This window comes from Nothoprocta perdicaria, unplaced genomic scaffold (assembly GCF_003342845.1).
Source record: "Nothoprocta perdicaria isolate Ctin4 unplaced genomic scaffold, notPer1 scaffold_12, whole genome shotgun sequence".
NCBI lineage: Eukaryota > Metazoa > Chordata > Aves > Tinamiformes > Tinamidae > Nothoprocta > Nothoprocta perdicaria.
The window spans coordinates 4278770-4303901 of record NW_020454316.1 but is presented as its reverse complement, the minus strand read 5'-3'; the positions used below and the strand labels follow the sequence as shown (position 1 = coordinate 4303901).

At 41.7% G+C, this 25132-nt stretch overlaps 1 protein-coding gene across 1 annotated transcript in view; it reads right to left on the bottom strand.

Moving 5' to 3' along the window:
* MAD1L1 (mitotic arrest deficient 1 like 1) overlaps positions 1–25132 on the bottom strand; it is a 232828-nt gene that overhangs the window by 198013 nt on the left and 9683 nt on the right. Inside the window, exon 9 of the mRNA XM_026053930.1 lies at positions 2744–2830. Coding sequence (XP_025909715.1) covers positions 2744–2830 — 87 coding nt within the window. The remainder of the gene's footprint in view (positions 1–2743; positions 2831–25132) is intronic.

The following is a 25132-nucleotide window of genomic DNA, read 5'->3' as shown; positions in this document are numbered from 1 at the left end:
GACACAGGTGACACAGGTGACACAGGTGACACAGGTGACACAGGTGACACAGGTGACACAGGGTGTGCTTGAAAACCCCACCCCCCAAAAAAAAATGCAAAGGCCAAGTTATAACATAACCTTTTTGTGGTGCAATGACCTTTTATTGCTTTTAATAATGGCAGCATATAATAAGTGGGAAACAGTTCAGAAGTAAGAAACCAAACAAGCTCGGTCCGTTTAGTGAAGCCATATGCTATTTGCAAGACATGGTTATCAGTGCATTTGTACCCCCAAAGCCTCCTCTATGCACCCCAAGTGCATCGAGAAGCAGCCAAGCTAAATCTGCCCCCCAGTTTTACAGGAGCAGACAGGACCTCGAGCAGCAAATTCCTGCCTTGTGCTGTTTTCTGCACACACATTCTGTTTTGCAGAGCAGAGTCCTGTTCATACTCTGCCATCTTAGCAGTTGGATCCTGTTTCACTAGCAAGCGCCTCCCCTCGTCAAAGAGCAATCAGGACTATTTGCCAGGCTGCAAGACAGAGTTTGCTCACGAGCAAATGCAGCTATAGACACCCCAGCCCTCTCCCTGCCCTGCTCTAAGGGCAGATCCAGCGAGTAGGGTCCAACTGGACCACCACGATCCACCCTCTCCTGCTACAACCCCTTCGTTGCTCCAGGTCAAATTCTGAAGCTAACTTTCAACGATGTCGTCTTAAATAACATCTACCAAACTATTGCCTCTATTAAAGAAACTTAATTCAAGCTTCTTAAAAGCAGATAATAGCAAATACTATTTTTATTTTATTGCACATACCTCTACACACACATAACCACCTTCTTTGGAAATCAAGCCTAAGACTTACAGTACTGAAGGCAAAACACATTTTCATTAAGGGTAAAAGATCTTGTAGCTGAAAAACAATAGAAAGCTGAATAAGTGCTGGTCTAAATCACCAGAGGGAGTCATAATCACATATTAAGTCACTGTAATACACAGACCACTTTCAATGCTATTATAAAACAAAAGAGAAGACCATCAGCTGAATCAGGAAGTCATTCAAAGAAAAAGAGAAAATTAGATTTGTTTCCTTAACAAGGTTTTAGTTTCCAAAGACTCAAGAGCTTCTCCTGGGAACTTTCATATAAGCTGTAATGGAAGGTTTTAAAAATGTATCTTACTGCGTACATTTTAAGACAGAATAAGGTATGTGACAGAAGAAAGACGAAACTGTCAGTTCCGGAAGCGGCACACACAGCACTGCATCAAGAAAATGTTAGAATTTTAATTCAAACAGCTTCACAGCCCATTTCACTTGAAATCAAAAAGTAATCTTAATCATGTTTTTATTTTTAAACTAGATTGGCACAATTACATCCACTGTGAACAGGCACTACCAAAAGGCTGCTTTCTAAGCAGACGATTCCCCGTGGCTATTAATAAATTCAGCAAAAGCCTTTCCCTGACAGGCTGCGAGGCAGCCTGCACAAGCCCCAAATCAATATCTGTTAAACATTACCACCGTCCTTTTATTTGGTCATTTGATCAATTGTGGGTTTGGGGGTTTGCTTGGTTTATTTTTAATATGTGAAATGTCTTTTTTATATTGCTGGTATTTTTCCCACCCCCTTAAACGTCTTCGCGAAAACCCCTGAGCAATTTTGCCAGCTGCACTTGTGGGAGTTCCCACTTTGCTAACAATTTTACAACTGACTAAACTGTTTCACTGTGAGTGGCAGCAAAACTTCAAGCTTTAAACACCCGGCTCGACTTCTGCCTGTCCCTCGTAAGGCAGGAGCCACAGCAGACTCCTCTCCTGAACCAACGTTTACCCCATGTCCTGGGAGACACGTTAGCAAACGCAGTGCAGGAAGGACTATGCAGGCTTGACCAGTGCCCAGTTACACAGCACTCGGCTGCTTTGCATTCAACGTGCTTATACCAAAGGTGAAAGTGCTGCACGTTTCTGTTGCTTGGGCAGCTCAGCTAACACCACAGCAATGCAAACTACCTTTCTGGAAGACAGGGGTATTGCTTTTAATAGGAACAGTCTAATTCCTTCCTAATGCAAGGAAATAGTGCGGGAAATAAGAGGACACACAGAGAGGATGAGAAGAGCATTCCGGCACAATACCCAAGCACGTTAAGAAATCCTCTGCGTACCCTGTGCAGAAAGTTAAAGTGTGGCAAACAAATCCATTTCCGTACTGAGATCCTCACTCCCACACCAGGGCAAAACCTTAGCAGCCCTTTAGCTGTTCCAAAACCTGGAGGGCTCCACTCTGCACCAGCGGACAGCTCCTCCTAAAGTCTAACGGTACTTCAGCACTGACCCTGCAAACACATTTGCCCATCAACACGAACCTGTGCTCTCATGATCCAAACACAGTCCTGAGGGCTCTTGCTCCCTTCCCACACCCAGATAACTACTTTACACATTTTGCTTTGATATTCCCTTTCCAGAGGAAACAATCTGGGAAAGCAGCTTACTTTCCCTTGCAAACATTTCAGCTTATAAACTAAAGCTACATAAACAGCTCACCACATCCTCCCACAGTTCTTCATCTTTTTCTTCCTGCAAGGATTTAAACAAGCAAAAACTCATCCTCAATATAGGAAAGGTAGCGATAGCACAGAAGGCTCCTTGGGACAGCAGGAGAATCTGAAGAGCCATCCTCTCAGGCTGCAGTCTTTATTTTCTTCCTATGTGCTTTAACATGACAGCATCTCACTGTACAACATCCACTGTTGGCATCACTTACCTGTTAATGATGGTCGAGTTCTGCTCTTTCAGCACAAGCTCCCTTTGTTGCAGTGCCACAATTTGTCTTGAGAGATCATCAGGTGTCCTAAAAAATACAAAACAAAATTGAAACTTTAATAAAATCATCAGCTGAGGGATGATGCTCCAAACACATCCAGAAAAAAAGGCCTCACAAAGAAGCAGATCAAAGACCCACACCAGGTCAAAGCTGTTGCTTAAAACTACACAGGGCTGCATCCTGGACAAGACACACAGACACCTGTTTTATAAAAGCCTTTGCTGCACGATGTAGTTGCCATCCAACTCACAGCAGCTCCTCACTGTTTGCTGCAACCCCTAAACCAGCTCTAAAGCCTTAGTGTCAGCAAGGCCAAACAAACTCTTCAAGCAAGCAGCCTGCATATAGACCCAAACACACTGAATGGACAATAAACAAAACTTTATATATAAGCACAGTTCCCAATCCCCTTTCCTCCGTAGTGGTCGGCACAGACATGTAGGGATGAGCAGGTTCTGGGTTATTCCAACCACTGCTGGGCTACAGAACCTTGCTGTGGTGCCAGCTCGGGATCGCTTCTGTGGGGCGAGACCAAGACAGAGCAGAGGGTCACGTTGGCTCTGCAGCCCCGGGCTCAGGCGGCTGAATAACCTCAGATTCACCGCGAGCGCCCAGGGCAGCACGGCCTCAAACCTGCAGTTTCCAGCGTGTTGCTTTTAGACACCAATTATGAGACCACTGAAAAAAGGCTCTGGATACCACTCCGATAGTGATTTTCCTGTCAAAGATATCTACAGAGCCCCCAGCAACCAGGCACAGATGTCAGGACTAGGGATACTTTTCCTCAAGGCCAGTCCTGAAAGCTGAGGATTGAGATCAAGATAACCCAGCTTTGACAGTCCCCAAACCCACTGGCCTACATCACCAGTCTCCACAGGGACTTGGCTGTCCCCTCAGAGACCTCCCTTTGTATCACAAGTGTACAAGAGGTTCAAGTCTAGGTGTGAAGTGAAACCATTTATAGAACAGCCCAAGTGATTTTCCAACTCCAGCCTGATTTCCTCAGGGACAATCATTGGAGATTTTAGCTGCCAAATTAACAAGGCTCTGAAATATGCAGTTCTAAGCAGCCCATAATTCACCCAAATATAACAAATTTATCAAAAAGCTAGTAGCAATTACATCTCTTGCCGTGTTGAGTGCCTCTCCCCAACAGAACTGTTTGTCCCTGAACCAATGAAATAATTGCACAGATTTTTACATGGACAAAGCAAAAAAAGAAAGAAAAAAAAGAAAAATATTTGCCTCAATTTTATTCTCATATTCTCAAAAATCTGTACCATGGTGTGTTAGCACTGAAAAAGAGAGCTGAAGCTAATCCAATAGCAAAATAAGAGGGTATTATAAAAGGCATAGATTTCTAGTAATGATAGCTACTGACCAATTTCCAATAAAAAACAAATCATCCTCATCTGTTAGGCAATTCACATCAACAGTCAGCCTCCAATTTCTGTTTCAGCAGTTGGCAGCTTTAGGTTTGTGCTCGTTTTTGGAGGAGGTTTTGTTGGCACTAGATACTAAGAAGAGAAAGCGGAGCTTCATGGATGTAAGAGGAAACAAAGGCAATGGGTATCGAGCCCTGCTGAGGAAGGCTGAGCTTTCTGCAAAACTAAACTGAGTCACATGTCCAAAGACACAGACTTCCCTCACATGCCCTCTAGGACCCAATACCTTTATCAGGATGCCTATGTCTCACCCTAATCACACACAGTATGCCCAAGCCGGACTTCATTTCCAAGTACAGAAACACCACTGCACGAACAAAGCTAGATCTGATCAGCCTGCAAGTTGCAGAGAACTGGCCAAGGTCCCCAGCGACAAAAACCACCAGTCCCCTGTTCACTGCTGTGAACAGCCACATCATTTCACACGTTTCTGAAAACAAGGGCACCTACAGAAATTTGTCAGGAGCCCAACAGCCCGTCAACATTTTCCAGCCCTGAGAACCTTTTGTTTAATTGCACATAAACTTTACAAAGGCTCCATCCATTTCCTACAAAATTGATTTTAAAGACCTAACATTCTTCTCTCAGGGAATGTGTTTGCCAATATAGCTCCCCAATGCTGCTCGAATCACCACTGCTACCTGAGGGAGGTTGGAGACTCTGCCCTCCCACGAGGGCACCAAGAACCTGCTCTGTGAGCAGCTGCTGCCCAGACACACCCGTGCAGACATTGTCCTCTGCCACAGCAAAAACACACGACTGCAAAAGAACCTGTGTTTGCACTAGCTGTGCAAAAACTTCTATACAAACCACACAGAAATCGAAGAGCAGGATGTTATTATGAGTCATATGGTATGTGATGATAAAGATAACGTGAAGAGCAAACGATAAGAAGTGGCTTCCAAAGCACAAAGTGAGATGAACCACTGAACTCCAGCTCCTCTCTGCTGGGCAAAGCACCAGGAGCCCAAACTAAAACCTTCTTCCTCTACTTGTTCCTTCCAGCCTACCCCAGGGCCCTATTTCCTTCTACAACAACCCTTAAGGGAAAGTCTTTTCCAGGATCCGGGAATAACCAAACAATCAGGCAAGTATTTAAAACTAATTTGGAAAAAAAGGATTTTTTGTCCTCAAAGTACAAATTAGTCCAGCAAAGCTTAGGAGCAGAGTAAGGCAGAAGACTGACAAAAATCACTGTTCAACAAAGCTCTTTGACTCCCTTTGAAGTGCAGATAAATTGAAAGAGAGCAGTTGAAGAGTAATAAAAAAACCTAAATGAAGGGAAAAATTAACTTAATGGAATGCCCATCCAAGTCATTCAGCTTTATACAATGAGTTTCAAGCTCCCACTGGCACATTTTATAACTTTTAACATGGAAAATGGCTTATACTTTTTTTTTTTTTAGAAAAATGTCATTTTATAGACATTTGTTGGAGCACTTGGTTGTGCTGTCTTAGTTGTTAAGGACTTATTATCATGCCATTATAAACTGACAGTCAGGCACTTCAAATTAGCTGCTGAAGTAACATTAAACTAGGAATCAGTAAGCAGCTGAGAAATTTTAAAGGAAACGCAAAAACTGGATTATTTTTAATTTATAATTTAGTAGAATGACATCTCATTACCTCTATAAAATGTTTCAAAATTTATAGCCAAAGGAGAGATCTCATCTTAGCTTGGATCTGCAAGACAAAAGACTAAATAGAAAAAACAAGTAATCAACTGTTTTCCAAGGAGGGGGGGGAATGTATGAAATTAAGGACACATACAGTACTAAATTCCTCAGAATCACCTGTTTTTGAGAGATGTTTTTGAGAACATCTCCATATGAGAAAGAAAAGAAGAACTGAGATTTGTGCGTCTGAAGTAAGTTGTATTAAATTGAAAGGGAACATTTCCAGATTTTTTGGCACGGCATTTTAGGTGGATCCACAAACTGTTTTAGACTTGAGCATAATTAGCTGACAAAGCCCAGAAATAGAAGCCTTTACTGAAGTGTTTGTTAACGAGAACCAGGCATAGAAACGGAGGACACATCTGCTTCTCTCTTGAGTCCAAAAACAAAATCCACTACCCCCTCCCTTTTTTTTTTGGGCAGCCTCCCATAAACATAAAATCTGGGGCTTGTTCCTTATTCACTTCTGTATGATGCACAGAAACACAAAGATTTGGAGAGCCTCCTCTCTCCAAAAAAGGCCTTCACTATTTTTAAACAGGGATTTCGGCTCCTCTCTTCAGGCTGAAAGACAAGAGCATCCGAAGAACACGCGCAGAACAAAAACATGACAAAGGCAGAGGCAGCCTGGAAAGACATTTTAGTTGTTTCAAATACTTCTGTGTGATTAGAAGGACGGCGGAGCAGCTGTAATAGCTCCTCCATGTAGATCTGAAGGCAGCTCCCCAGTCAGCCTCTTTGCACAGCTGAGCTGCACAATTCCTGTGCTTCCTGTTTGCAGGATCCCTGCTTATTTCTTACACTTTAGCGGCGAGTCCACAAGCTGCTCGGTTCCTGCCAGGACTTGTCCTTCGAGGCTAGAGGGCACACAACAACAGTCACAACAGCACGTATGGATTTGCCAAAATAGGACAATCTTTAATTCAGCCACACTAACTCCAAGTATATATCAAAAAAATGGTAACTTGCCAAATATCCTTTCATCTAAATACGTGTTATCTCCCTACGGGCACACCTTAACTAATATCTAAGCTCCCAAGTCTCTCATTTTAGGAAATAAGCCTCATATTTGTGTTCAAACAATCAAATTCAATTGCTCTTTTACTAAAAAAAAGGTCCACATTAACCACACAAAGCAAAACTCATTTGTAAGACGGCATTTTTAGTGCATGTAAACATCTTGATAATTCCAGAGATAAATAAAACTGCATAGCTCACAATTGATTCATCAAGTCACAATTTGGAAAAAAAAATTACATAATCTTAAATTCCAGTCAAAAAAACTTCTTTAGTTTTAAAGAAAAAAAGAGGGCTTTCCTCCCAAAGCTCTAAATACGGCAATTGAGTTCAATTTCTTCTTTTAAGATCTACTTAGGAATTTGAGATGATAAAACTGATTTTGGAAAAAAAATTAATCATTTGGCTGCCATTTTAACACGCCAATCTTCTTTCCCATCCCCACCTCTGCCTGGGCAGCAAACATTGAATAGACAACCAAAATGTGGGAAGCACACATTGCAGAATTCAGTTTAAATTTTCAAGCAAAAGGCCTTAGAGACTTCGGAGAGAGAACATTATACATAGTAGTAGCAAACTCATTGATAATGAGATTGGGAAGTTGAGATGAAAATAGTCTGGGATTTTTTTGTTTTTAAATATTCACCAGAAGTTAGGTCATGGCATATTGCATCATGTGCCATGGTATTTGGGAGGTCATGGGGACAAGAGCCATCTTCTAGAGTCTGGTAAGACAGTGCTGGAGCACATGGAAGTACCCTCTGCACAGCAAGGCCACGGGGCTTTGCCTTCCCGAAGCAGAGCCAGTTTCACCCAAGTTGAAGACTTCCAGGGTCCTCTTCTCCGAGTACAATCTGGAGCGCAGCTGAGCTGGTCTAAACACCCGTTGCTGCTGAAGGGACAATCGCTGGTTTTGCTCAGTTCATTTTCCGCCACTAAAGGTCTGATCCTGCTTGCTGATATTACCCTTTTCAGCAGGAAGCTGCTAACGGGCTCAGCTGCCTTTTCATCAAAACATATCCTGGAGCACTGAGTGCTGCCGTCAGAGCCAGGTAGCACCAGCCACACGGGCAGAGGGAAAGGAGGCTCGAGTGCGAGATGCACGAAATGTCAGCCTGGCTCTCAAAGACACTGAGAAGCCAGGCTGCGTTTGCAGACCCACCATCGCATCCTTGTTGCCACTTTTGAGCGCGTGAATGTCATCTCTCAATGATTTTTTTCCAGCACTGTCAAGTCTAGATTTCATTAAGAGTCAAAACTAACCTAAACTTCAAAGAGGAAAAAGAATGCATTACCTCAAAGCAGGTACACAGCATGGGAAACAGAGCTAACTAGAAGAATAAAATATTTTGTTTGCTCTGCCTCACGACAAGTACACCCACGTACAAGCTCAATTCGTACTGCTGCTAACCCAGAGAGATGTCCTGTTTCACATCCAGCACAACACTGACCAGCCCAAAACACACTTGGATCTCCGGCCTCTTCATCTGACATTCTTTGATATCTTGCACAAAAAACAATTGCAGCATAAAGAATGAAAAACAGGCTATTGGCTCTAGAATATTTACTATGCTTGGTACAGACAAGTGTCAAATACAGTTTGTCATGTCCTGGATTTTGGGTTGAATCCAGAACTAAAATGAGAGAAGAAAAAAAAGTTTAAAGTAAAAAGATTAAAAACTGAAAGGTTTTCTTAGTATTGCGACACAGATTAGTTCTTCCTTGCAGAACACAAGTCATGCATTGCTAGACCTTACATAAAGCAAATAGAAAAAGGAAGAGACACCACGTTTCAACTCTCTTATGACACAAAAGACCTCTAATTACAATTAAAATGCAACAGGTCATAAGGCAACAGTAACAAGCTTAATAGCTTTGCAAATATGCTCTGTTTCTCAAGTTGTCTATTATGTGTTCTGCATCCTATAATTTTCCAACTTAGGAAAACAACCACTTCCTAGGAATTTCCACAAAGAAAAATGGAAAGCATCAAGGAGACAGAACAAACTTCTTACACAGACAAACACACGGCTCGGGTGTCTTTGAAGTGTGCTCAAACCATCGCTTAGCGGGACACAGGTCAAACTGGGTTTTCTTGTATGTTTTGAAGAAACTGAAGAACATTTGGCCTTCAGTAACAGATGTGCCACGCTCTGCTATTGTAGAGATCTACAGTAGCAGCAGCATTCTGCAACTTAGCCAGTCGCGTCCAATATCCAATATATTCCCCATTCCCATCTTCTCTAGTTATGACCAGGACTCTCAACAATTCTGGTTTTCTTCAGTTGAGGGGGAAAAGGCACATGCATTACTATTCTAAAGAGAGCAATCCTGCAGCAGCAGGGATTCATTCACAATCAGTTTGAAATTCTAAACCGAATTATACCCTTGTACTATTGAAGACTCAAAGATGACTTATGAGTAACAGTTTTTTTTCCTTAACTTCTCAAAAAGTGAACGGAGATTACAGATAAAGCAAAATTTAAAAAAAAAAATTTAAAGCAGATGTGTAAGCTATTTACCAGCCATAGAACATAAGTAGGAAAATTGAAAGGGATCGTAAAGGATTTTCAGAAATGGCTGTTGCTGCTCAAATACTAGCAGCTCTCAGCACATCCTTACAATGAAAGCAGCAAATGTTTTTCCTCCTCTCAATTTGCAATTTAATTTGGTGTACCTAATTCCATATTAATGATTCTGAAAGAAAAATCTTTTATGGTATAATTTGGTACCTATTGCTCTTAAGACTTCAAACACAAAATGTAAATACAGTTAATAATGCAATATTTTATTTTACTGCAGCAGGAGCAAGAAGAAATATTAATGACTGTATGCACATCCTTGAAAGAATCTAGACCATGCTTTCAGTTGCTTTTTATATAAAGTGATTAGACATCCCATATATTATTCCTATTTAGATTTGATTATAATCATATATCTCCATTTTCACAGCAGGAATGGCCACTTCAAAGGGCAACTTTGAACTGCAATAAGTGTTACTTGCAATTGGAGTTTTAAAAATGTGTATGTATAATTGCATATAAATCCACTTACAAATAACATAGTTATTCTCCAATAGCTTCAGTCACAGATGAATTCATAGCTACAGTTCTAGAACAGAGGAAAAGCCAAGATGTTGGCTGGAGCACCACCAAGATGTTCAACTGGAGCACTAGGTTTTCAACAGAAAGCTGAGGGTTAAGCCTGCTGTTTATATTAATTAAAAACTATCGAAACTCGAGCCAAGATTATTTTTCAAAGCTTTTCACCACAGATGTCTCACCTCTAGCAGAAGCAGAAATTGAAACACGCTGGTTTCAGCCAATGTGGTAAGTTAAAACACATTACTGAAGTGCAGAGAACACATGGCCCAAAACCACTTATATTTATCACAGAAATCAATAGTGGAACAAATAAAGTAGAAAACGGTTAAGGAAAGTGCTTGCATGGTCAGCAGCAATATATTGCTGAAAGATATTGGTATTAGGAGAGCACAGAGAGGCTTCACTTGTAACTGAGGCTCCATTAGTGCTGGATACATCACACGCATATGGACTGCAGGATAAGAATAGATTCCTGCTATCTAAACCAGACTGAAGAAGGGCCTAAGTTTACAGAGTCTAAGACACAGAGTCTGAGTAATCTGAATACAGGCACCCAATAAAACCCTACAATCCAACTCCAATATAACAACATTCAACCTCACATTCATTTAAAGGACACTTGAAGTTATTAACCCCAAGAATTTTAGTTAATTCAATTCGATTTCTTATCTTCCAACGAAGCAGCCAAGCAACACCACTCAGCACTATATTTATGAGTGCCGGACTAGTAAGTTAATTCCAAGACACAAGTTTAAATTCTCCACCATCACCACAGCTTTGCGCTTGGCATTTGCCTCCTGCTCAGGAATTGCAGTGATTCCCAGCTCTTCCCAGCAAGCTCATTACGTGCAGAGCCCTCTGCACAGGTACCGGTTCTAACAAATCCCAAGTACATGAGTTTAGTCCCTGTAACCCCCTACCATCTGGCTCAGACCTCCCACTTAATGAGGCACAGTTTTCGCTCAGCTGTCCGCGAGCCGGCAAGTGAGCTTAACTTTAGGAAAATGAATTACACGCGTCCCCAGACACATGTAAATAAAACGGAGAAATTTCAGATTTACGGCACTGCCTTCAAACTCTCTTCCCCAGCTCAGGGAGGATTAAAAAGGACTTCAAAGCAGCTTGAGTTCCAATTAAAACAGTGTGACCACCCCAGGGACGCAAGAATATTCCTCTGATTAGCGAGATGCACTCTTTGAACTGTTTAGCTAAAAAAAGCTTCCAGAACTTTAAACAAATGGAGTAATTTTCACTCCCTTTTTTTTTTTCTTTCAAAAAAAGCTTCTAAAAATTTAATATTCCAAGTGAAGGACAAATAACATTTCTGAGAAAGTTTTACGGATATCTATTAGCACATCAGCTCTGGACATCTACTGACAACCAGGAACATACCCAGGCCCGAATGCAGCAGTCCCAGCTGGGCAGATGGGCCATGGACAGAGACCCAAGAAGGACAGAGGCCCAAGATTCTCTCTGTTGTTATAGGGGGCTGATGCCCCAAGAGCACAACCAAGCAGAGATGGCACAAGCTTTCAATGGAGTTTGCAAAACAATACCTTCAAAAACTACTCTCACCAAAGGAGTTTGCAAAACAATACCCTCAAAAACTACCCTGACCAGAAGCCAGAGCCCATGAATCCCACCTCATTTGAAGTTTTGCTTTCTTTCTTCAACATTCAAATATCCCAAGCTGCCCATAAGAACCACCTCAAATCCAAGGTCCTTGACATACAGGATCAGTGAAGCGGTTGTCCTCAGCCTTGGCCATGTGCGCTACCTAAATAAAAACTCTTCTCGTGTTCTCCACCCAAAGAAAAAAAATCCCACAGACACACATCCCCAAAATAGTTGGATTACACACTCTGAACACCAAGAATGATGGACGTTTTCCCATAGAGGGAAAATAACTGAGTCTTTGAGCATGCCAAAGCAGTCAGTGCTAAGTGGATATAATAAAACTGCCAGTGAAAGCCAAACCCCAATCACCATCCTCCATAAATAATGAATAATTCATGTCAGAAGGAAATAGAAGCAGACTTAAAGAGTCGTTCATAGAAAGTGCAACTGCTGGAGTGTAATCGCATTAAAGATGTAAACAGTGGCATTTCAGCAATTACTGTTCTCCTCTTGCCAGCTCGCGCTCTGACAAACCAGTACATCAGCTCAGCTGCCTGCATCAAGCACGAGGTTCAGAGCAGCCAAAAGCAATTATGCTCTCCCTGTGTCTTTGCCATGGGCTTCTGTGACTGGGATTAAGATAAAGGCTGGATTGGTGTCACAAGCACTTTGACACCATCTTGGCTTACTCATATAATAAAGTTTCAGTTGCAGTGCCTGGAGCTACTAGGGAAGGCACTAGTAAAATTAAACAATCTACAGCTTGCAACTTATGAGACATATTCGCAGAAGAAAAAAGAGCTACCTAGTCTCTTGATAACAAAAAACAAGCTGACATCACCACCTGACACCATTTTCCATTCTCCCCTGCGTGTACATTTACCTTCCAGAGCTCGTTTCTGCATGCTGTGCTTCACAGCATAGAGAGCTACTGCAACCAATTACTCTGCCTTTGGTGAAAGGACATTGCAGAACTAACCAAACACCAATACAGTGTTTAAAATCCCTCATGGGATTCTGTGCAACATCTATCCCAAAAACAGATCTTCCTACTAGCCCTCTCCAGGATTTCACTGCTTCCTGACTCTGCTCTTTGCTGGGGCAATTACAGGTTTATAGAGCAACCTAAGACAATGTGCATCCAGTGTTCCCAGCTCCTCATATGGAGCTTGGCTGTGGAGCTACTACAGAGCATTTATAATATGAATGTTCATTTACAACTGAACGGGAGTCCTGATTACATGACCTATATAAAGCAAGTCCGATGCTGAAGATGTCTACTTTGAAGAGATGCAGTGAACAAATACAACGAGGTAATCTAAATCACTGGGGTACAGCTACTTCAACTAGATTCTTTCTTCCCAGATTGAACAAATTCAAGTTTTGCTGTTACTCCATGGAGAGAAAACAAAACAAAACACACACACATTCACACACACAAACACACATTCACATCACTTTACAATTCTGGTTTATAACCTGAGACTGTGCCAGCCAAAAACCATTCTCAAGACTCAGCAAAACCCTTCTCCCTCTTTCGAACAGCTGCTTCCCTCATTGGGGACAATTCAGGAATATCTTGGAAGTGACAGAACTAGACATTTCTTTCAGAACTTGAGACCTCCACTGTAGCTTCATACTTAACCTTTGCAAAGACAGGATTAAAAAGAAAACACAAAAACAAATGGAAAGCAAGTCCCTCAGCTCTAAAGTAACTTTGCAAATGCTTGAAGAACAAGTGGCTGGATGCAGAACCTTTTCCTTTCACAAAGTGAAGTATCCAGTCCAGCATTTCCGAGCTCCAGCAATATGCTTTTCCTACCAGACTTAGGATTTTTGACAGAAAAGAATAATAATCTTCACACAGTCTATGACAGAGAAAGAAGACACTCAAAACTTTAAGTGATGCTTACCCAGTACAGACAGCTCTTCCTAGCCCCAAGTAAGTGGATAGAGGACACTACCAACAAGATGCCACATCTTTTTAAGGTCGGCCTTGTAAGGAGATGATCTTTCCAACCAACAGGAGAGCTGCAGAAGATGGTTCAGCAGGACGAGTCTCTCTGTTACACCAGCCCTGCTCTGGCCAGGTGGCCGAGTCCCCTCCACACCTACCTGAAAGGCCAGAGCCAGCTGGGATCTCCACCAGTCCTCCCTTCTATGGCACCTTGGGCCAAATCCTGGGGCAGCAGGAACAGCCACTGCGGGAGAGACTCCAATATTCCCTACAAAGATATTTCCTACAAAGAAGCTTCACGTTTCAAACCCGGAAAAGAACATCAGCAACTGCAATTCCCACGTGCACATTCATCAGGGTCTGTGTAAAACTATTTTTAACAGGTTTAAAATAATTGCTCAAACGTGTGGTTTGTCAGAAAGGAGAAACGAGAGCTGCCTATTGATTTTGTAGCAGGGCTAGTTCAGGAAAGCAGCAGAAAACATAGCAGCTGAAACAAATGGTGCCCCTCGCATCCGTCCTTCAGAGCGCGGAAAGGCTTTGAATATGTGAGACCAGCTAAGTGTGTAGTTGGCCTCCAGAAAGCCATCAATTACCCAAATTTGCCTGGGTGACAGGCTTTGGAATAAAAATGAGACTAGGTCAAACCACCTTTGGAAGCGGTTTGGGAAGGGGGAAAGGGTACATTTCAAAGGAGGATGGTATTTTATTCTCTCCTTCTCTCCTCCTCCCCCCTTACTCCCCTGCAGTCGTCATGGCCCAAAGAGACAGCAGAAGAGGATTTCATTAATAAATTTATTTCAACTTTCTTTTCAATGGTGCTAAAAATGTATGCAAATCCATTCATAATTAGGTTTAAAAATTCCATTTCATGGGATAATCAGACTTCAAAAAACTCAATTTTAGTTTTAATCAGATTTTAACAAGGATATTAAGTCCATTCCGTTCAGAAGAGGGAGAAACGGCGAATTTAACACAAAATGTATTCAAGCTTAGCCCTGGGAGATAATTAAATAAAATTAATTTGGCAAGGGTTGTCTGTAAATGGAAGCGCTCCAGACAGCGGAGCACGTTTGAGGGAAACAAAAGCAGCTCATTACGGAGCGGGAGATACCGAGCTCATTGTTGGGGCTGAGGGGAGGCGCGAGACAACGCGCGCCTCACGCTGCCGCCGGAGGAGGGCTGTTGGTCCCTTCTGCTTTCAGCTAAGTCCCTGAAACTATCCTAACCCAGCAAGGACAGCAAATGCAGGGGACAAGTATGGATCTAATGATACCAAATTAGAAAACCCGGAAATTTTTAGAAATAATCTTGTAGTAGATGACTCTTTACAGCTATGAAGGAATATCCTCGTTGGAGAGGGCTAGCAAGGCTCTTGTCACCCCAACAAAATGCGTGCAGCGATTTGATCCTCATACAAATATGAATACCAACTTACTCCCAGAACCAGCCCTTTCTCTGTAAGGACAGTCACGGACAAAAATGAGTTTTAGGACTTCAGTAACTGTCCTTTGGACATCAGTTCTGAAAGGCCAAGTAAATATTTAGTGGGAAGAAGGAAACCTCAAATAAGTCAGCACACAATCTTTAGCTGCCATTTACTCACTGCTGTTATTCCATTAGCTTGTCCTTACTTTTCCCATCTCTCTTCCATTATCGTTACTCTGCTCCTCTAGAGAAGACAGACCTTCCCGTCTCCTTCACACTGCTCCTGCCCTCTGGAAAAGTACCCATTTTCGACCCACCAAGCACCTCTTTGCTTCCTCTTGACCTCGTTTCTCTTATTGATTCATCCCCATCTTGCTCATCACTAATAATCTCCCCCAGCTCCCTCACCTTACCCTCACTCTCCCTCCTGTGTCTTGTTAGCATAAGCTCTTTAGTATGGGGAATTTCTCTTACACTTCCCTGTGAATCATCACAAAGAGAGGGGTTATACAAATTTCAATAACATACTTAAAGAAAAATATCAACACTTTGGCTTCTGACCATTTAAACTAGACAGATGTACAGTTAAGATTAGAATGAGGTTCTTCAACCTCATATAGGACTTTCATGTATACTGTTAAGCACTCGCTTAATGCTCTAAAGTAGAGCATTTCAACACATAGAGCATAAAGGACATAGCATTAGAAATGTCTATATGATAGTATCTCAAATACCTCAGCACCCAACAGTCTGCTGTATAGTACCAGATATGTCTGACACTCGGTACCAGCATCATCTGGTACTAGAGGCTGCCCATGAAAGCCACTTGTGTCAAATACTTAAACAAGATGCTACTAAAAGCAGACTGGCTGACTCTAAAGCAAAGACAGGAGTTTAACTGGTGTCTTCCAAACACCACTCAGACATGTCACGGCTGAAAGGAACAGTACAAAAACCAGGAAAATATCTTGCAAAAAGCTACCACTTTTGGCTGTTTAGTATTTCAAGACTGCTATTGAGAAGGTTTATCTTTAGCAGTCATCATAAGCCATACAGACAGGTATACATATCATTTTCTAAGACCTGAATCAACTTAATTAGAAGAGAATTAGAGTACTTTCTTACTCTTCCTCTACCAACCTTCCAAATATATCCACTATTATCAAGTGCCAACTGCATTTCTCTATGCAAGCAACTTGCAGGCAGCCAAGTAGATAGGTGTCCTGTCACTTTGACAAATGAACCAGCTACCCAGAAGGCAGAAGATGTTTTTGCCCAAGTCACACTGGAAACCATCAGATCTAAATGAAAGGCTTGTCAAAAAATAGGCTGGATGCCATGAACCCTGGCTGCTAAATTTGCAGAAAACCACCTGTAGCCACAAAGCTTTAACTCCAGGAATACAAAGGGCACACAGAAGGAGGAACTGCTTTCAAACATGCTGGCAAAATTGAGTGAAAATATTCCAAACTAGGTTAAAGCATCATCTTAAAGCCATGAAGCACAGCTGAAAATTGTCCAGGGGAACTGACTCATGAGTAGCTGACTTTTCTAACTGAAGATGCTGATACTGAATATATTGCAGATAGAAACCCAGATATCTCCATACCTGCCTTCCTAAGAAAGCTGAGCAAGATATCAAGCCCTCACTGAAAAGTTTGTTGTATGTTACAGAACCAGAATGATTGCTTCCTTAAAGCAGAATACACTTACCTTGGTTTCAGGAAAATCCAGAATTTCATATTTATTCCTACCCAATAGAGCTTCCCATCACACACTTCCAGGGAGTCTGACCTACTATTTGCATCAGAGCACCTCTGGAACGGAGTTTAAAACAAGTAACTAGATTTTAAAGGCTATTCCAGTAAGAATAACCTATGCTAGAAAATGATTCTTGTAATAATTACCCATTACCTTTGAAGAGGCACAGAAAGCTTGCTGATAAGAGTTAAGAATAACACAGAAAAAAAGAACAGGTAAAGACAGAGCCAAAAAGGAGAGAAGAGATGCTCAAGATTGAAAGACCCTTCTAGAACGACCAACACTGCAGCTAGACTGGAAGATCAGAGCTCTAACAAATCCGAAGTTGCTTTACGATAAGGCAGTGAAGGTGAGAGATGTTTCAATGCACACATGTTTCAAATACACTCTTCTCAAGTGGATGGTTCTCTTGCAGGGATGCCATTCCCCATGGATGTGACTTATAAGGAACATAGGGAGGATCGGGCCCGACTGATAGGGTCAGGCTCCATTTTCCATGTATTTTTAGGCACTTTAAATCCACAGAAAGCCTCATTAAGAGCAACAGCCCCAAAGATTTGATTTCAGCTGCCCAAAGCAGCCCTTTAAAAGTTACTTCCAGAAACTATTTCAAGCTTTCATTAAACACAGACTTGTCCGAGTTCAAATCACCTCCCATCTTTGCTTTCAAAAATCTAAATCTTTCTAATTTTCCCAGCTCCAGATCTCTCAATGGTGCAGAGCTTGTGCTCATTCAGGTTACTCACTGCGGGCTGCTCTTTCCAGCCCACTACTCGCCCTCCTTGGTTCTGGGGGACAAGACACAGATATAACGCACATAGCCACAGGATGCAGAGGCACCTGAAGAGCAGCCACACAGGGAAGACAAACGCATATCACAGGGTTAAAACAAAACAAGATTTTCTCTCTCCAGATAAATCTTCACGTGAAAAAAGGCATCACTTGTAGCAACTGCAGCAATTTAAGAATCACGTTTCTGTTCATGCAAGGGTTGACATTTGTTATTCGTTATTACTCTTCAGTTATAACCTTTTGTACTTGAAGTAAACTTTTTCTATTCGTTTCTTGAACCCAATGTACAACGTCTCTCATTTGCATGTTTAAAACAAATTGGGAGTGGAGCAGATAAAATATGAAATATGTTATACAAATGGGCATAATCATTCTGAAGAGAGCTGGCAAACTTTCACACCATGTCTACTTCAGCTCCTGCATGTTATTCCAAATCTTCTTATCTCAACCACAATTTGATCATCTCTGACACTGGTCCAGATACAGATTAGTAAGTAATCTGATCTAACACGGCAATTTGTGCCCTGTAAATTTATTTTAAAATAACAAAACACTTACATAAACACAACTAGTTTGAGGAACCCGGAGGCACAAACCACTTTGATCTTCCACTGCACTAATATTTCAAGTTCACTAAGTCCCTTTAATAACTGTTTGAATAGATCATGCTGTACTTTTGCTACTAGAAGTCACATTAATTGCTTCTCTCCAAACAATGATGCATATGCAAATGTTTATCTACAAGCACACTCCTTTAATAGCAGAGCTTGTGAAGAAAGCAAATACAGCCCAGGTAAAGAGATGCTTTGATCAAAAGCATTCACTGGCAAAGAGGTCCCACGGGAGAAGAGATTTTAGCTTAAGGACAGGGCTTATATAATAGTATTACATGGCATTTAAGCTAGCTTGTCAGAGCTAGGAGCATTTTAAAGATGCTGAAAAACCAAACACTTTAAATATTCATACATTCCCAATCTTTTGCCTCCCCATTCCAATGTTACAGTGCTAGCTACCGTTTAAGTACAATTAAAACAGAAAATTAAAACTTTTCTGGCTGATCCAGCAGAGAACTCCCACCTGCACTCCAAACAAAACAAAAGTGATAAATCTAATGTCTTTAGAAGTACAAATCCTTGCTCTAGGCACTGATGAAGTTAAGCACTAACCAGTAATAACTATTTTCTATATGCTATCAAAATAAACAGCATCAAATGCTGATCAAATGCTCAGGAAACCTTGTTGGATGATGCAGATCACAGTCAGGTCTTACCTACACTTGCAGTCAACCCATTTCTAGCACTTTGGCTTTTATTTTCCAGTAAAGTGCATATTTCTCAAGAGGAACTTAGCTGTTCTCACAGTTCAGGTTCCTGTCCACATCAGTGCCACATGCTGTGCATAATGTGCATCAGGGCACAAGGACAGACACAGTTTAGTCATTCATTGAAAGGTCTTCTTACCCACCTGCAATTTTCAGGGCTCCAGTATTAAACAGTTCCTGGGATTCCAGACTGAAAGTGACTGCTCCAGCCTTCACATCTCTGAGCCCATCCTCTTTGCTGCTTGTTGTACATCCGCATTCATATGAACGTGGGACTGAAGAGGATATTTAGTCTGGATTATGTCCAACGCCATGCAGTTATGAAGCCCAGTGATCCCCTTCCTAACCACATCTTCAAAGCAGCAGAGTTTATACTTCTGATTCCACTGGACACTTCATTCAGGACTCAGCCTTTGTGCAGGTTTAGCACCTCCTAGCTGTACTCATAGCAAGGTTAGAGTCCTATGACCTGAATGCCAGCGTTAACCTTTAGTATAGATATTTTCCCCTCAGGTACTGATCCTTTTCTCCTGCTGCCTCCTGTGCGAGAAGCACAGGACACTCACCATAGATCAGCCACACAGTTTTGGTCCTTCTAGTGAGCTCCCTTGGGTGTGCTACATTTTACAGAAGTTTATAGTCAGCTTTCAAGTACAGGCAGCCTCATGTTTTAAACCTCCTCATGCACCTTTTGATTCTCCTATGATTTCCATCTTCTCCCACCTAGTTTATACTTTCCCGAGTAGCTTTCTTGATCAAGTGTTTCCACTTATGTTCATTTTAATGAGACTGTTCTTTTTCTTTGATAACCAAATTTCTAGGCAAAAGAAAAAAAGCTACTTCACTAGTTTTGCAGAGCCCATCTAGCTGCTCCATGATGGAAGGATAAAGAAATATCTCTTGCCCAGTAGAAAAAGGCCATGTCCACTAGTGTAAGACGGCAGCAAAACATGAGAATATATGTACGCCTTAATAAGGCATTTTGTTTTGATTTCATCTAGAAAAGATCTGAGTATTTGTGCCATTTGCAAAAGGCATTGCTATCCCGTAAAAAAAAAAGTCAATATGCCTTCACAGGATCCATTTTTATATTTTTGTTAAAAGTCGCCCAGCAAAAATAAAGACTTTGAGGATAGGTTAGGTCTAACACTCTGCACATCTGCGGGAGAGGAAAGGCACAGCACGTTGACAGACCCAGCAGAGAAGTTAGAATTGAAAATCTGAAGGATGCTGTAATGGAAAGAGAAAGTTAAAATTAAAAATGAGCTAGAGATTGTAGTGGTTATTGAGTGTGTAGAAACGACAAGACAGGAGGCTGAATAAAAATCAAGCATGAGCATTTGGGTCCTCTGACAGTAGCAAGTCATCCCCTTACTGATTAGTCTTTGCTATTTAAATGATAATTTCACTTTAAGGCAAGCAGGACTGCTTAATATAAGTAAAGTGGCTCTTTATAAAAGTGTCTGTGCTTTGGAAAAGCTTCTCCTTCGCAGCAGAATGAACATCTAAAGTTCAAGCTATTTACATATAACAAGGGTCACTACCTGCTGGGAAGAGGTTTCTTTCACCCAACAGTTTTTCAACAGCAGCTCTCACACTATCTGCAAGAAACAGCAGCAACACAAAAGGCAGCGTGGGATTCCTGTGTCCCTGGGGGCAACTATACTGCCTGCTTTGTAGCAGAAGACACCTGCACACGTTTCTAGAACTATTCCTGTCTTGAACTTATTTGTTTGGATATACACCTCCTACTTGAGCAGGTAAAATGCCATATATTCTGATAACAATAATAAAAACAAAGATAATAACGTTAGAGAAGCAACACTTGTTTTTCCAACAAAGGTCCGTTGTTGCCCTCACTTCCAAGGCCAGGTTCTCACCTCCCCATCTCCTCCATGTCTTATTCCCCATGGCCTCTCCTGCAGGCCATCCAAGAAAGTTCCTCAAACACTTCCATAACAAACAGGGCAGATCCAAACCAGTGTGCAACAGTTCTCTGGCTCCACAGTTCTAGGTTGGTGCTCCCGGAGAGTTTCTTCAACTGCTCACAGGGCTTTGAAATGCAAAGCAAGGATGGACACCCCGTTCTGATGCGAGTTGATTACTTCTTCCTCTGATTATATAACTCCGATGCATTCAAATGGAAATAAAGGTATAATAGCAAAGGCAAAAGATCACTAACTTTCTGAACAGCAAAAAAAATAGTGTTTTTGGAGAAAATTAATATTGGATAGGAAAATGCTAGAGCAGGAAACTTTGCCCAGCATTTCAATAATGCACTGGCAGAAACAAATCTACAATATTTTAATAAGTCTAGGAACAGAAGTGCATCTGGCTGCCATATTAATATTAATTAGGTGAATCAGCACCCTGAAAAATCACAGAGGACTAAACTTTATGCTAAAGCAAAGATCCGGCATCAGGCCCTCCAAACATGAAGTTTAAATAAATCAATCCCTTCCAATATCTAAATAGGCTTTAAGTCTCCCCAAATCCAAACACTCTAAAACCTGGAGTTTCAGGTTTAGAGCTAATAAAGAAACTGTTCCATCACACACAGAAATCTTTCCATTAGGGAAAGCTAAGCCCTAAGGCACTGTGGAAAGTGAAGAATAGTGTATTTTCTAAAGGTAAGACAACAAGATAACTAGGAACAGAAGAGCTTCAAGCCAAACTGCAGCATATGCAGTGTGTCACATTCAATGGGTGACAACCTACTTCAAGAACTCGCCACGTTAAGAAATGGTGGCTTCAACAGACATTAGAGAGAATTACAGAAGCAACCAGAATTAGTTTTATTTTGAAAATTCCATTTCATTTTCTAGAGACAAAAGTCCTCCTTGGAGCTGTTCAGGCACTTCTCCCTCAGGATTTTAAGCCTCCCAATGCATTGTTATCTTTAACGCACACGAAAATCTTAAACACAGAACATGTAACCCTTGTTTCTACATCACACATCACCCCACCATTCCTAGATGCTCATTCTTGATTCCTTTCCCCCGCTCTCACAAACCTGTATGCAAGGACATAGGAAAACAGATCAGGGAACTGAACAAAATGAAAACTGATCCCTTTTCCATTTCAGATAACGCTTTTTTTTGCCAAGTAGGATCACCTTTCAGCTGCGACGCTCACACAGCCAAAGCACGAAGCAGCAGATAGGACCAGAGAATTTGCCAGCAGAAATCCTCATTTTAGTGAGCTGCCTAAGTTGACCCTCTTCACAAAGGGATTTTTTTTCTTTCAATATTTATCAAACTCTCAACTTCATTAGAAAACAGTATTTTTGATTTCTAATCAAAAAGACTAGAGAGAAACTTGAGAGAAAATATTCACAAATATGAGGGAACAACTCTCAAGTACAACTTCTGCTCCCTCCCTTTTTAATTAAAGGATTTCTCTATATACAGAGCTCATCATCTTTTTTTGGTACCCAGGGAAATCCCACTGTAATGAGACATCTTGTTTTACATCGCGAATCTTGTCAACAGCCGTCATGCAATTTTCAGCATGTTCACAGATCATAAATTACAATTATCCACACAAGTGGGATGCACAAAATGGAGTTTCTGTACCCTCATGCCATTTTCTTCTCCAATTAGAGATTTTCCTTAAAAGTAAGGGTTCACCTTTAACCAACTTAAGAATCCCATCCGATTCCCCAAAAAAACCACAGAAATTACCATTTAAGATGAGATCAGCTGTCCAGTCACTGTGAGCAGACAAGCTCTTAATAATCAGATTCATGATTGGTGATAAAAGATCAGAGGGCTGCACCTGGCGACTTCAATGGAGATATTTGCTCAGCTTTGAATCGATTATGCTGCAACAATGGCACTAGAACTGGCAGTACTTACCTTCCATCTTGTCCCGACTGGTTAAATTTGAGTATCCAGAAACTCATATGTGAATCAAAATATTTCAACATGCACCACTTGGTATGTGTCAGATTTTTTATTTATTTAAAAACCAACAACTGCTTGTTCATAACAGACCTTCAGAGAAAGGTAAATTACTACCTTGTGAGAAAGGAGAAAATTACGAGCCTCATTCACTACTGGAAAGACATTCAATGCCTTGGAAAGAAGAGAGAGTGCAGGGTAGCTAAGCACAGAAAATCAAGATTCAAAAAGGAAAGTAGAGAACTCCAACATTCCCCCTTCTTGTCTATTCAGACACACATACAAAAGAAGAGCACACTAATCCACCCCTAAATGCAGAATCAAGACATTTGATTCCCTATTCCCTCCCTCTCTCCTCCCTTCCCCCCAACTCCAAAAGCAGAATCTGCATGGAAGGACTTCCCGTACTGAGCGTAGCACCTGTGTAATTACAAATTACAACTGTGCTAACCATGGTACTAAAAAGAGATGCTTGCCACTTAATTAGACCCTTTCTCAGGGAGGAAGCACATACGCATTCACACCATCCCCTCTTTTTAATTGGTCTCAGGCAACGCAGGAAGCTCGTCCCCAAGACTTGTCACTCAGCCAGCCCACAGATGTTTCAGAAAGAAAACCAGGTCAGCATTAACAGGTTCACTTCTTTGGCTCGAGGCGACAGGTCAGCAGATCAGTGTCTGCTGTCTGCAGCTGGCAGCCTCCTCCAAGTGAAAACGGTCCTTAAGCATTGGCCCGAATTCCTGTCAAATCTGCACTTCTCTTTACAGGCCTGGACACTGAGCACACAAAACAACTAGTCCAGCTTAATGCGATACCATCACTGAAGCTAAGCACATTTACCCTTGCAAGACGAAGGACAACTGCAGGCAGTCCCCAAACCCATGTTTTGTTAAACCTCAGTGTCCCTCCAGATTTGTCATGTAAGCGTCAGAGCACTAATCCCTGCCTTTCACTATAACTCTATCAGACATAGCTCAAGAAAGCTTCAGACCATGGCTGGAGCTGCTGAGCAGAGCAGAAGAGCCCGAGCAAGCTGCTTCCCTTTCCAACAAGCCAACTTCACCTCCACTTTCCCTACTGTATCCCACAGTCCCTCAGAAAAGGGCCTCTCCACCTCCTGCCTGCCATTGCTTCGGCATAGAAAGAAAGTGACTTTGAAAGGTAATGGGGGAAGAAAAAGAGGAGGAAAAAAATCCTCTCCTCAATTTCCACTTCAAGCTAATGGAATTATTTGCAACTTCTCAAAAGACACGCTTGCACTAAAACCCTCTGAAGCTCTGTTGCTTGAGACCTACCTCAGGCAGGCTCCAGAAACATGCATAGCTTTTAACTTCAGCCTTTTAAAGCTTGCTATTTTCTGCTGCTAAAGCTAAAGAGAGCTGAGCAACAGATAGGAATGAGTGCTATCAATACCTATTAGCATCTAACTTAAAACCCACCTGATCTTTAAAACATACCCGAAACTTATCTTTTTGCACTATCCAGCACTTCAGTGTTGACCTGTTAAAGGAGAGCACCACCATCTGGCTGGCTCAGAAGAGGACAAATACAGTACTGGCCACAGGAAAGGAGCAACAAAAAAAAAAAACCAAAAAAACCCAAAAAAGCTTTTAAAATGGAAAAGCTCATGAAACGAAAACCTCCATTTTCCGAGTATCTTCTACCTGCTGCAGCAGGGGAAGAAAACCAGATCAATAACAACGCTGTCCTGAAGGGTGTAGCTGTAGGGCTTGGCTGGCTTTGAGTAACTCTTTTAAAAAGAGAATGAACAAACAGGTGATGGAAATGCAAGATTTACAGTGCAAGTTGAGAAAAAGAGTAAAATAAATCACTGAATTCTGTGTCATTACACAATTATGCAAGTCCTCTTCCTACGGCATTACTACCATAAGGTAGAAAGAAGCCCTACAGGACAGGGGACAAGACAGCAACTGCACGTATGCAGTGTTATACATCTCTGAAAGGATTTGAAAGCAGCAAGTAACAATCTTCCTTAGACGAGCTGACTTTTGGGTGCTCGGCAGTGGCTTTTAGAGCAGGCCGAGCCTGCAACGTGTGCTGGTTCTCCCTGGCAGCAGGAGAACGGTTGCCATCTCGTGGACGGTTTTGCGTGTTGTCATCAAAACCAACTCCCTGCCTCCTCTCACACACCCTGCAACCTTTGAGGAACATTTTCCCATTAAAATATATGTTGGAAGTTGCAAGGAAGAAGCTACCTGGAACCTACCAGAACTAACAGCACAACTGAGAAAACAACCAAGCCTGTCCAGGTTTGTCTGGTTCTTGACTGGGCACTGAAAAAATAACTC